General features: G+C 42.7%; 1 protein-coding gene across 2 annotated transcripts; it reads left to right on the forward strand.

Moving 5' to 3' along the window:
• Positions 1–1,805: 1,805 nt before the first annotated feature.
• echdc2 (enoyl CoA hydratase domain containing 2) lies at positions 1,806–13,197 on the forward strand. Of its 2 annotated transcripts, XM_033620699.2 has the most exons (11): positions 1,810–2,172; positions 3,832–3,899; positions 3,984–4,071; positions 4,165–4,251; positions 4,341–4,433; positions 8,084–8,140; positions 8,247–8,309; positions 8,422–8,546; positions 9,335–9,385; positions 9,463–9,510; positions 12,812–13,197. In XM_033620699.2, exons 1-11 carry the CDS (start codon positions 1,932–1,934, stop codon positions 12,887–12,889), a joined length of 999 nt encoding a protein of 332 aa, XP_033476590.1. In that variant the 5' UTR covers positions 1,810–1,931; the 3' UTR covers positions 12,890–13,197. The 2 variants fall into 2 exon arrangements, with proteins under 2 accessions (XP_033476591.1, XP_033476590.1); XM_033620700.2 differs by lacking the exons at positions 8,084–8,140; positions 8,247–8,309 and having other exon boundaries at positions 1,806–2,172.
• The last annotated feature ends 1 nt before the right edge of the window (position 13,198 follows it).

Genomic DNA, 13,198 nt, shown 5'->3' on the forward strand with positions numbered 1-13,198 from the left:
GAGGACAAGGAGGGCGCACAATTCCTTGTCTCCCCAGTTGCTCATCTTTACAGTGTCTGTCAGGTTTGTGTTTCCCTCTTGCTACTAGCTGCTCGCTAATTCCTGCTATCAGCTGTTTCCTGTTTATCCACCGCCAGTGGGTCGCACGTGCGGCGTCATCAACAGCTCCTCCCACAAGTCTTCAACAGCCCCTCCCGTTGCGGAAGACCGTTAAACCAAAAAGGTTTTGCCAATATGTCTACCCTACGAGGAGGAAAATTGGGCACCTCGGATCAACTCGCCAGTCCGGCTCTGTGTGTCTAAACGCTCGCAGCTTGCCGGCAAAACGGCCCAACATTGGCCGAAAATCTGGCAGTGTAAAAGGGGCTAGTGACTTTCACCCAGGAGAGCGATGTTCACGCCCTGTGATATTATAAAGCTAAACCCTGTTCTTTATTTCCTAAACCTTACCATGTGCGAAAAAATACATTAATTTGTTGTGTTGTACCAACGTAGTGCTTTTATTTTGAAAGAAACTGTATGTAAATGTTGCATTACCTGTGAAAATGGAGGTGTATTTTGAAAGACGACAATGCATGTAACAGGCAGAACTTGACACAGTGTCCCAGAACATCAACAACCAACGCACCCAGGGTACCTTGCAAGATGTATCTGGACGTGGAAAGAAAAAAGGCGAGCACACGTTAGCAGGTGCTGGGCTGGCAGCCCGTCTGCGTTGAGCCGAACACCTTTGGAGAAACACTGATTTACAATGTGAAGTGTTTTTACCTGTTTTAATCATCTGGTCTGTTTCATTTGGAGAGAAGGAGACATCTGTGGATAATCCAGGCCCCAATAAAAACCTCCTGGTAAATAAACACTGTGGGATGACTAACCAGAAGTTCACACTTAGCACATGGGATCAAACCTCACCACTAGATGCCACTAAATCCCACACACTAGACCTTTAATATTCTTCTTTCTTTCTTTTAGTTTTATCCGGTGTGTCTTTGGTCAGAGGTCGGATCTACATGTAAAGATGTGTGTGATTAGTGTGTTTCTATTCAGTTATGGTTATAGTTTCAGTTTCTCTTTGCCCACTTAACCCCACTCACTGTCCTGACCCGACACCCTGCAGCACACAGACGCCTACACTCCACACTTTGGATAAATTTACATCTCAGTTACAAATGAATCTGATTCACTGCCCACAGTCACTTGCGTCATTGTCCATTAGAAAGAGTAAACAAAGCCAGACAGCAATAAAATGTGCTCGCTATGGTGGAAGGGAAGTAACCTGATCGATGTAATGTAATTGGATGCACATGAATGCTAAAATAACTTTGTGATATTTCATAAACCGTCAATTTTTATTACGGTGTCTTGACCACATGCACATTGGATATGCACAGACACACACACACCACCGAGGCCTGGCTCTCTGTGCTCAGACTGTTGTGCCATCAGAGCCACTGTCTGACTGTGTAATTGCATAACCTGTAAAGACCTGCTCAATAATGCATGGTCAGACTAGACATGGGCAGCCTGACGGAAAACGTTACCTCAACAACCCGCTTTGTCTGGCCAAAGACTGGACACTCCAGAGTCAGGACACAAGGCTGGAGGACAGTGTGTGTGTGTGTGTGTGTGTGTGTGTGTAGATTGAGGAAGTAAAAACAAACTTTCACAACTGAATTTTCATTTTGAGTGTTGCTGAGTGAAACAGTGATTCGGTAACAGGAAGTGGGAAAATACCAGAGTTACTCATAAATGATAAACAGACCATACTTCAGGTCTGTGGTGCATTGTGGGAATCTGTGTGATATCACAGCTGATCTGAAAGTATAAGGTCAGGAGCAGCCAAGTCCCTCCTCTCACAGGAAGAAACCTGCTCCAAACTTCCTGCAACTCTCCCGTACAACCTTCCTGCTCCTGAGAGCTCAACCACAAGCATGACGACTCTCCTCCGCAGGCTGGCAGGGCCCAGGTGCTCACCGAGGCGGTGGCTGGGACTGATTCTGCGGGAAACGCAAGGCCGACCTTCCGCTCTGGTCCCCCGCGACGGATCGCGACCGCTGGCCGGAGGCAGTCGCCCTCTGACGGCGCACAGTGGCGCACAGAGCCGCGGGCAGCACACACAGGCGGCAGATCCCGTGGAGGTGGATTTGAAGCGGTTAGAGGGGGAAGCCGATGGTGAGGACACACTAACATGTCACTCAACATTGTTCCAGTTCACACTGACAAACTGGCCACCCTGTAGACACACACATTCACTGTTTGACAGCCATCATGTGATGCTACAGTAAAGCCTGTTTGTCCTATGGGCTGCAGCTGCACAAATGTAAGACCTGCTCACTTGCTAAAGAAAGAAGGCTGTGTTCCCACAAGTGCTGGTATTTATGTAAAATTATTAAAATGTTATCTTGTATTGGGAGCTTGTTAAATTCGTGCTGGGAGTCGAGCAGCCTAACATAAGGAGACTCTGTTATTCTATTACCACAAACAAATAAAATATTCGGGTTCAAAAAATTTACAATAAATAAAATTAAATAAAATTAAAATTAAAAATTAAAAGAGTCCCATCCTTCAGTCGAGGCCTGCTGGTGCTTCAGTACCAAGACATGCATGCAGCATGACGCATTTATCAGTGTCCACAGAGAGTGAGCTTACATGAAGTGGAAATCTAAATGTTTATTTCTTCATTGTCTTTCTGAGCTAAAAAAAACTATCAGTACGAAATATTTTATGGAAATCCTAAATCCTAAATATGTAAATAAATACATGAAACTTCAGATAGAAATAAGAAAACTGATGCAAAATGATCTAATAATTCTGAATTAATGTCTTTTTTTAAAAACTTCATTATTAATCAGTCTTTTCTTGATTAATCTACCGACTGTTTTCTCAATTATTTGATTAACTGTCAGAAAATAGAGGGGAAAAATACAAAAAAATAAAGCAATTTCCTAGACCCCAAATATTTTCCAAAACCCAAAGATATTCTGTCTGTAAATGAAACACAAGGGAAGTCTAATTCTCTTTAACTGATTAGGAAAATTGCTAGACATTTTTTTCTGTCAATTGATTAATGTACCAATGGTTAGGGTGAGGAGCTCGGACATCCGGAGGGAGCTTGGAGTAAAATGTACCAGTGGTTTTATTTATTTCATCACTATGAAATATATACTCTGCAGGATTTTCCTAAAAAACAAAATATAGACTCATACAGAAGTGATCCCTCTCTGTCATCACTTCTGAGCCACTAGAAGTGTGTGGCGGTGTATATTTCTGCCCGTATTTTTTAAATTTTCTTTGTATTTTCGGCGGACATTTACGAGCGTGTACCCCCACAGTGCGCAGGTGAGACTGGGTAGCACCCAGGTGTCAAACCACAAGCAGCAGACATCTAAGACACACAGCACAGAGAGAACACAAATGTAGTGAGGTGAGTGTTTTTTTTTTTACGAACAGTAAGCGACAAATCTGCATAGTATGCCTTTAAGTTAAAAAAACGTCTTCTGAAGTCTTGACGCAGATGGGTTTGCCTTGTAGAGGACATATATAGGAAATGGTACTGTTTTTGAAATAACAATATCCTTTTTTTTTATCATTTATCTTTGAACACAGGTATGTTTCCAAGGTGGCAATCTGAATCACTTGCATGGGCCTGCTTTCTCTACAGGCTCCTCCACCCCAGGGGCCCCAGTGAAACTGCCCTGCCTACACTGTCTATATTTACGCCCCTGCCTCTAGTTATTTATTGACAGGAATCAATAGTCGATAAACCCATAGTTTTGATAGTTGAAAATAGTCAGTTAATTGCTGCCCTCTCTGTTTTTCTCTCATTCCCAGGGATAGTGGAGGTGTTGATGTGCCGACACAAAGCCAGAAACGCTCTGGGCCATGTGTTTGTGTCGCAGGTGAGCAGACCTCTACATCAGCACACACACACACACACACACATACACACACACTGACTGAGACACCGTGTCCCGTGTGCGCAGATGAAGGAGCTGGTGTCCACTCTGTCCAGTGACTCAGCGGTGCATGTAGTTATCTTCAGGAGTTTAGTGCCAGGTGTTTTCTGTGCAGGTAAGTGTTGTCTGGACCATCTGACACCTGCCAGGCCTCCGGGTCTGTGATCAAAGCCTGTGTTTACGATGTGTGATGTGCACGTCATGATAGGTGCAGATCTGAAGGAGAGGGCTCTGATGAACGACGCTGAGTCTGATCTGTTTGTTCACGGCCTGCGATCCCTCATGAGTCAGATAGGTAAGGACGAGAACATGTGAGAGAATAAAAGTGTGCCGTGTGTTAATGCATTCATAAACTCTCCTCTGTTCGTTGTAATGCTCTGGCAGCATCGTTGCCCATGCCGACCATTGCAGCGATAGACGGCGTTGCTCTGGGAGGCGGGCTGGAGTTGGCCTTGGCCTGTGATCTCCGCACTGCTGGTGAGTGACCTCTGAACCTTTTGCGTTTTAACTCTGAGTCTGCATGATGATCCAGTATATTTAATATTCCTCTTCCCTTCCTTCAGGTGATGTTAATGGTGTATGAAAGGGGATGTCATGTTCTCTTCACAGCTGTCACCAGTCCAGTCGTATCACATCAGTGGTCGAGTCTGAGCAGGACGGTGGGAGATAGTAGCTTCCACTTAGGGCTGTTTTTCTAGACTGACAACTCCTTCATACCATCAGTGCAGATCTGAGCGGCTGTTCTCAATCTGCTGTTTTTCAAGTAATTTTCAGTTCAACTGGAATAAAAATCTTTCACAGCTCACAGACATGTGCGACCTGTTACAGGGGGTCGCTGGTTGGCGTTACTTTTGCTATAAAGCAGGCGTGTCCATACGTCCTGTTCACCTCATGATGGCAGGACTATCATACAGTTTGTAGACATGCACAAGTAGGAACTACACAGGCAGAACTTCTGTGTGTTCATAAAAAGACAAGAAAACTAATGGTTACTCAACAGCGGACATTTCCTGCTAGGTAGCAGACGTGACCACAGCAAATCAGCGCAAAATCGAAAGCAAGGGCTGCTGCTCTCATGAGCAGTGGAAACTTTTTCACTGAAAGATGAAATGGTTGCATTTGGTTTTTTTTTAGTTTTATTTAGTTTGTAAAGGACAATATGCATTTACATTACTCATTCATTAGAATAAAAGATGTGTGCACCAGATTTAGCAGAGAAGCTAATTTCCATCTGTAGTCCTTAAAAACGCATTAAATCAATCAACACAATAAGACAAACAGACCTAAAGCGCACCATGATCAACAAAGACAAACAACATAATACACAGTCAACAGTAGCAGGTTCACAAAATACAAGGTGCAGTAAGGTGCCAAAACCTACAACCAGAGCAAAGTGCTTGTAGGACAATACAAAGTGCGAGATTCATCAACATATAAAAACCCATTACCTACTCACAATATGAAATAAACAGTTATTATTATTATTATTATTGATAATTGTGCAGGCATCTAAGGTTCACTAAACAAGAGTATTGCCTCAGCGACTATAAAATAAACCATCAGTTAATGCGACAGTAAGAAAATACATGGAGTCCATAGAGAAATTAAAATTGTAAATACTAACGATGGTAATTTATGCGATACAGAAAAGTTACAGGGACAGTTCTATACAGCAGTAATGGTACAACAAGACATCCGATTACAGAAATAAAATGAAGTTTACTCAAGATGTCTGCACATTAGATATACCCCATGTTTGCCCAGTTAGAAATCATGTCACCACTCAAGTTAATGCTGACAAGACTGAGTAGATAGGAGCCATTTTTTTAGCTTCAAGACAAAAGCGATTATACCCAGGGATGTTTTTTAAGTTGGCAGGAAGCCAATGTATTGCCAATGCCTTGATAGCCTTGTAAGAAAAGCCGGTCTTATTTGTATGTGATTTTTTTCAAAAATAACCCATCAGATGTGAGAACCAGCTGGATCCCAGGAACTTTGACATCATAGAAGCTCAATATTTGTCCATTCAACAGGTTTTTTCCGTGTTAGGTTTTAGTCAGTTTTTAAAAATGTCATTATTAATTGATCTTTTGTTGATTCATCTACTGACTGTTATTATTACTATCTATCTTATATTACTATCTATTATTTGTTTAATCATCAGAAAATGCTCAAGTCAATTTCCTAGGACTCCAAATGTTTTCCAAATCTGTCGGTGAAATTAAAACACAGGGGAAGTCTAATTAAACAGACGGTAAACAAGCAAACTAACAGCAGACATGACCACAGCAAATCAGTGTGAAGTAGAGTGTCGCTGCTTTTCCCTGAGAAATGAAACAGATGTGTTTGTCTCATTTGTATTTGATTTATTTAAGGTCAAGGACAGAAGCTTCTATCTTGGTCTGTTCGGCAATATATTATATAATTATTATATTAAATTATATATAATAAATATTGGCAATAATCAGTATTTTAATTTATTATTGGTGATTGCAGTATCTCTTTATCTGATGGATTGGACATTTTTATTACAGTGTATAAGCTCTTTTTTTTAATTCACAAGTTTTACAAGGTCAGGTAAAATTCTATGTTGTTTGCAAGAATTAAGTTTATATGTCTTTGCATAAACTTTGACAGGCTCAGAGAAAATACTGTCGCTGTCATTAATTATTCTAGAAATTTTCTTAACAAAACTGTCAAACATTTGCTGTTTTAAATTCTCATTGTTGGATCTGGTGCTTATAAACGTGTATAAATGTGTATCTTTGGATTTTGGACAATTTGTCCAACAAAACATTAACACCTCAGTCTGTGTTGAATATAATGGGCATTCTTCACTATTTTCTGCTGTTTTATAGACAAACAATAATTGGTTAATATAAAAACATAATCAAACTTTTTGTGCCCAAGACACACCAAAGGGCGAGCCACAATCTCAAGGCACACCAACCTGTGCACAATAACCTCTGTAACGTGTGTTATCACTCTATCATGACATAAACGTGTGTTTTTTTTAGTGATATTGAATAACAATTGACAAGCATGAAATATTTCTCAACAAAATGATTCGAAAATTAATTTTAAACATTTTAAAATTACATCAAAGCACCAGTAACACATCACATGAAACAGGAAATAATGTGAGATTATGTGATGTGTTTTTTTTAGATTAAATTAAATTAAATTAAATTACAATTTTAGCTACAGTTTGCCTCTCTATTGGGAAACGGCTGCGGACAACATAATGATTCAGTCAGTTTAAAACTCATTTATAACTTTTTGTAAAGGCTCAGTTTATTAATGAAGTAATAATGTGCGGTTATCACAAAGTCAGGCGGCACACCTGCAGTGGCATCACAGCACACTGTTTGAGAACCACTGGATCAACTGATAATGGAAATAGTTGCTAATTATTAAAGAGATAAATCTCAAAACTCAATTTTGGAGATTTTGCCCTTGTTTAAATAATTCGGTGTTTATCTATAGACTGTGTAAATAGTCACCTTAACAAGCAGCAGTCAGCCATTACTAACTCAGGCTTAATTTTGAGGAGAAGTGTATAAAATGATGCACAGAATATTCAGGCCATGGAAAGTCTTAAGAGTTAATATTTCACTGTGTGTCATCATCACATGCTGCGTCCTTCACAAGAAACTTAAACAGGCCTGTGCAGAATACACTGTTTGTGACACAGACTGTGGAGGAAGATGATTTTAAATATCTATCTAAGTGAAGACACCTCAGAAAACATAAAAGGTAAAAACTGGACGTTAAGGGGTTAAAGATTTGGAAATCCACAGCGGTCAAGCTGAAAACAAGCCTGTTGTTGCTCCTGTTCACCCAGTATTAATGATCTGCTGATGAGCTGGGGACTGATGATAGCTGCTGAGGCAGGACACATCTGCCCAGCTGTTCACGCAGCTGAATCTACATGTGATTGGTTAAATTGGTCGTGGCAGCTCGGTGATTGGCCGAGCGCTGATGAGCTAGGTGAGCAGGTGTTTGCGTGTGCTGCTCTGACAGAGGCATCAGTCAGACTTTACGCCCTCCACAGCTTAATGGCACTCAGCAGCACAGACCTTCAACTGTCCTCTGTGTGTGTGTGTGTGTGTACGTGTGTGTTTCAGCCAGTTCTGCACAGATGGGTCTGATCGAGACGACACGAGGGCTGCTCCCAGGGGCGGGTAAGACGAACTTGGGTCGCAGAAATGACCTTGCAAAGTACTGAGTGTGTTCGTGGAGAGACAAAGCAGCTGTGAGATGTTGACCTTGAAGTGGTTTGTCCTGCAGGGGGCAGTCAGCGGCTGCCGCGGATGGTCGGCATCACTCTGGCCAAAGAGCTCATCTTCACAGGTGGTGATACAGAAACGCTGACATGTTGCTGTAGGTGCAGGATGCTTATCGTTCAGCGAGGGTTTCCTGTATCACACTCTCTCTATCTGTCTGTCTGTCTGTCTGTCATCAGGTAAGCGTGTGGGAGGGCAGACAGCTCTGGAGATGGGGCTCGTAAACAGAGCTGTAGAACAGAACCAGACAGGAGACGCTGCCCACAGAGAGGCACTCAGCCTGGCCAGAGAGATACGGCCCCAGGTCAGAAAACAGACACACTTTTTCACTCTGCTCCAGCTCAGATACTGATGCACCCCTCCTCCTTCTCCTCCTCCTCCTCCTCCTCCTCCTCCTCCTCCTCCTCCTCCTCCTCCTCCTCCTCCTCCTCCTCCTCCCTCCCTCCCTGATCACCTCTCTGTGTTTTCAACCACCCATCTCCTCTGCCTCTCTTCATTCTGCTTTTTTCTTTTCCTGGTGCTTTCTTCCCACCTTCCCCTCCCTCTTCCCTCTCTCCAGGCCTCTGTCGCTCCGTATTTCTTTCACTCCAGTTCAGATGCCCGCAGTTGGCGACGCCAGAGTGGCAGTCAAGTGGAGAAATGGACCACAAATAGCACTACATGCTCTCAGACACACACACACACACACACACACATTAACCGACATGTGCTTGTTACAGAAAAATGAACGAATGGGTCAAGCTCCAAAAACACTCCATCCTACATTTCCCATAATGCAACTCATCTGTGTCCTTTAACCCTCCCTGCCTTGTGAACATCCACATCTTTAAAATGCTTTCTGTAATAAATGTGTCTCGAAGTCCAGGCTGAGCTAACTCTAATGACATCGCAGACATGCAGAGTCTCAGATACATTATAATTAAATGTTGAACCATTCTTTATGCGTAAAGGTGTTTTTCAGCTTTGAATATGTTTTCAGTTTGTCACGTCTTGTTTGGTCATTCCTCTGTTCTTCGCGTCAGACATAGTGAACCTCCATGTGCTGTGTTTTATTAATACCATCAGCATCTACCTCTCATGTCTGTTCCTCAGGCTCCGATCGCTGTGCGGATGGCGAAAGAGGCAATGAACAGAGGCGTTGAGGTACACGGTGATTCATACATTTTATTATTATTTCTTTTACATCAGTGATAGTGGTGACTGAAGTCTGTCTCTTCCAGGTCGACATGACAACGGCAATGGCAATAGAGAGGATGTGTTATGCTCGGGTAAGACTTCCAGTGCTTGGAGAAGATTTGTTTTTTCCTTTTAAAGGTTTCATTTGATAACTTATGAAAATGTTTTTGTCGTATTTGCTGAAACTGTCACTATACCCGCACAGAAGTACATGTGACATATAGTCATAATCCTCTTGTGCACTCCACGTGCACTGTCGCCGCACAGCAACAAGGTTCTGGGCTTGAACATGCTGGTCGGAGTTTGCATGTTCTCCCTGTGTCAGCGTGGGTTTCCTCCAGGTGCTCCAGCTTCCTCCCACAGTCCAAAGACATGCAGGTTAATTGGTGACTCTAAATTGTCCGTAGGTGTGAATGTGAGTGTGAATGGTTGTCTGTCTCTATGTGTCAGCCCTGTGATAGTCTGGCGACCTGTACCAGGATAAGTGGTTATGGAAAATGAATGTTCCTCCTCTTCGTGTTGCTTCTAATGGCATTCGCTAGGATCTGCCGTGTCTGTTGGAAAACAGCGGATCAGAGCCGAGGAGTCTCTACCTCAGCTGTCAATCATGTCAATCACCGCTCGTGATTTGTAGTCAAACTAGGCAGCGCTGATCAAAAGTGAATAAAGATTATGATACTCAACTCAACGCTCAGCTGTCACCATGGCAGTGTTCAAAAATGACTCGATGACACGAGGTCAGTTCGTATACTTTGGCGGGTATTTTATTGTAGACACAGCTTACAACTTCACACACCGCAACAATGAGACAGCCCTCCAGAACAGTTCACCAAACATTCTTATATACTCCTCCATAGACAGACATCATACCTAACTTTCCATGTGTGTGTGTGAATTGTTTTGGGACATTCTGCTTATATCATCCTGCCCCATTGAAGCTTGTCCAATCTAAGTACATATTCTGCTTCTAACCTGACTTTAAAGGGATAGTGCACCCAAAAATGAACATTCAGCCATTATCTACTCACCTGTATGCTGACGTGAAGTTTTAGAGTCCTCACATCTCTTGCAGAGATCCAAGGGGAGAGGAGGTAGCAACACAACTCCACCTAATGGAGGCTGACGGCGCCCCAGATTCAAACGTCCAAAAACAGATAATTGAAACCACAAAATATCTCCATACTGCTCGTCCGTAGTGATCCAAGTGTCCTGAAGCCCCGACATAAAAAGTTGTTTGGAAAAACGTCATTTGAACTCTGTTTTTAGCCTCACTGTAGCCTGTAGCTCTGACTGCCTCTCTGGGCACCGCACTCACGTAAGCGCAAGCGCGCACACGTGAGCTGGGCCTCCCTCGGCATGTGGGTGAGTAGATAATGGCTGAATTTACATTGGGTAAATTTTGGCTGCACTATCCCTTTAACTGTCTCACAGTCCTGAGCGTTTTCGCCACCACGACAGTCGGGTCAAAAACATACAAATGAGACAAAGTCATTTGAGGTGAGAAATAGGCAGTAACAGAATCTTGATTCATATTTGATCAGTGCTGTTGGTTTGACTGCAGTTCACAAGCAGTGATTAACATGATTGACAGCTGCATTAAAGACTCCTCAGCTCTGATTGGTTGTTTTCGCTCAGACACTGTAAGGCCATCAGAGACACTGTGAGGAGGAAGAACATATTATCCGTCTCATGCTGCTGTGTGGATACAGGGACAGTTTCAACAAATATGACAAAAAGCTGTGTTTATAAAGTTACAAACTGCAGCCTGAACTTATAATTATGATGTAAATGTTGATCACACATGGTCATGGCTACAGAATAATGATGCCATCAGCGTTTAGATTGGTCAACTGTAAGCCTCGCTTGACTTGACTTTATTTAAAGCACAAAGGAAGTTTGTTAACCACATAGACTAGGGCTGCCCCCCCGACTTAGTCTGGGGCCGTTTTGGTAAGGAACCGGGACGAGGGCGAGTGAGACAGGATCCGGAATTTGATGGATGCGCCTTTCCGTCAAAATAAAAGCACCAAGCTAATAAAAATGCGGTGAAACTTTTTAATTTAAAGAATATAATTTACAAGAAAAGCCTCAAGCCATTAAGTTAACCTTTTTCTTTTATTGTAAATCGATGGTGCACCAGAATTTAAAGTTTTACTTTGGTGAATTCCGGATCTGCTCTGTAGACCGGAACCAGAATCCAGACAAAATTCAGAGTGAATGGAAACCAGACTCTTCCCCGTACGTGAAGAGCCTGGTGAAGCGAGGCTAGCTCTGACTAAGAATTTTCCTCGTCCACCAACAGTCGCCATTTAGGTCCATCAGTGGACCAACAGTCGTCATCAGGGTCCATCAGTGGACCGACAGTCCTCATCAGGGTCCATCAGTGGACCAACAGTCCTCATCAGGGTCCATCAGTGGACCAACAGTCCTCATCAGGGTCCATCAGTGGACTAGTCTCCTGCATGTTTCTGATATGAATGTAAGGATTAAATGATATATTTTGGTGGTTTGAGTTGAAGGTGTGAGAAAGAATAGTATCAGTAACATTGTTAACACTGTGCTACATTACAGAGAAATACAAACCGTACTAATCAACCTTCATTAATATAGGCCTATATTTTATCTCCAAGTGCACGTCACACACTGAGCGAGCCGCCTGTTAATGACGCTGTGGGCTAATGGGCATGTAGCTACTTCCATGTTTCAGATGATACGTCATGTTTGTAGTCGACCAATGAAGATGAGTTTACATATCACCTTGGGTTCGTCCTTCACCTTCTCAAAATGATCCCACACTTTGGATTTCCTGCCCGACATGTTATTAACTAGCCTGTGGAATAACCGCAGGTACCAGCCCTGGAAATTAACCTGACTCCTGTCTGACTGCTGAGCGTGGACACTTCCTGTGTCTGTCCTTTCAAAGTAAAGTCACACAAGGTCCAGTCATATAGGTTTGGATTTATTTTAAAAAGAGTCAGCTCCTGATAGAGTTTCACTTTTTTTTTCTGCGACTGAGTGACCAATGAAATTTTCCGACTAATGACCTTTCTGGTCGATAAATGTTTGGTCGACTATTAGGGGGCAACCCTAACGAAACATGTGACACCACCAATTGGTTTGTGGACATTTGTTTTGAAGCCTTGAGTTTGGCAGTAGTGCTAGGCTCCGAGGAAAACAGATATTGATCCAAAAAAGTGCCAACAATATTACCACTTGGAAACACTGGGGGAAAAAGGTTGTCATGTCAATGTTTTAAAAATACTTACTATAACTTTGCTCAGTTGTTGAGTCAAGACACAGATGATTCCATGATTTGTTTTCGACTGGAGGCTGTCTCCAGTCAGATCATCTGTTCACTGCCGTCCTGCTGTAACCCTTCCCCTCTGCTTTCAGGTCATCCCCACACGGGACAGACGGGAGGGAATGGCTGCCTTCATAGAGAAGAGAGCCCCGCGGTACACTGGGGAATAAACTCTTTTGAGCTATTGAATTTCTCTCTCTCTCACAGACGCACACCGCTCTCCATATCCTCATGTCTGACAGACAATTAACACCCATTGATTGTGTGTTTGCATCCCAGCCAGTGTCGATACATTAGTGAAGGTCAGCGTGAGCGTGCTGCCGTGATGACTGTTTGCTTTTGTGACATTCAGGATGAGACTTGCAGAGGAGATTGTTATTTTAACAAACAAATGACAGTAAAAAGTATGTTTTTATATTCATTCCATACTTGTGAATCTCTTCTCTGGAATAAAAAGGTGACACAAGCATCATCTCCAG

The sequence above is a fragment of the Epinephelus lanceolatus genome, chromosome 6 (assembly GCF_041903045.1).
Source record: "Epinephelus lanceolatus isolate andai-2023 chromosome 6, ASM4190304v1, whole genome shotgun sequence".
Classification (NCBI taxonomy): domain Eukaryota; kingdom Metazoa; phylum Chordata; class Actinopteri; order Perciformes; family Serranidae; genus Epinephelus; species Epinephelus lanceolatus.

Bases quoted from the DNA above. Each gene is read 5' to 3' on its own strand.
- echdc2 (XM_033620699.2), top strand. From the start codon at position 1,932: ATGACGACTCTCCTCCGCAGGCTGGCAGGGCCCAGGTGCTCACCGAGG. The intron at 2,173-3,831 runs GTGAGGACACAC...TCTCATTCCCAG, and splicing joins GTTAGAGGGGGAAGCCGATG to GGATAGTGGAGGTGTTGATG. The intron at 8,310-8,421 runs GTGGTGATACAG...GTCTGTCATCAG, and splicing joins CAAAGAGCTCATCTTCACAG to GTAAGCGTGTGGGAGGGCAG.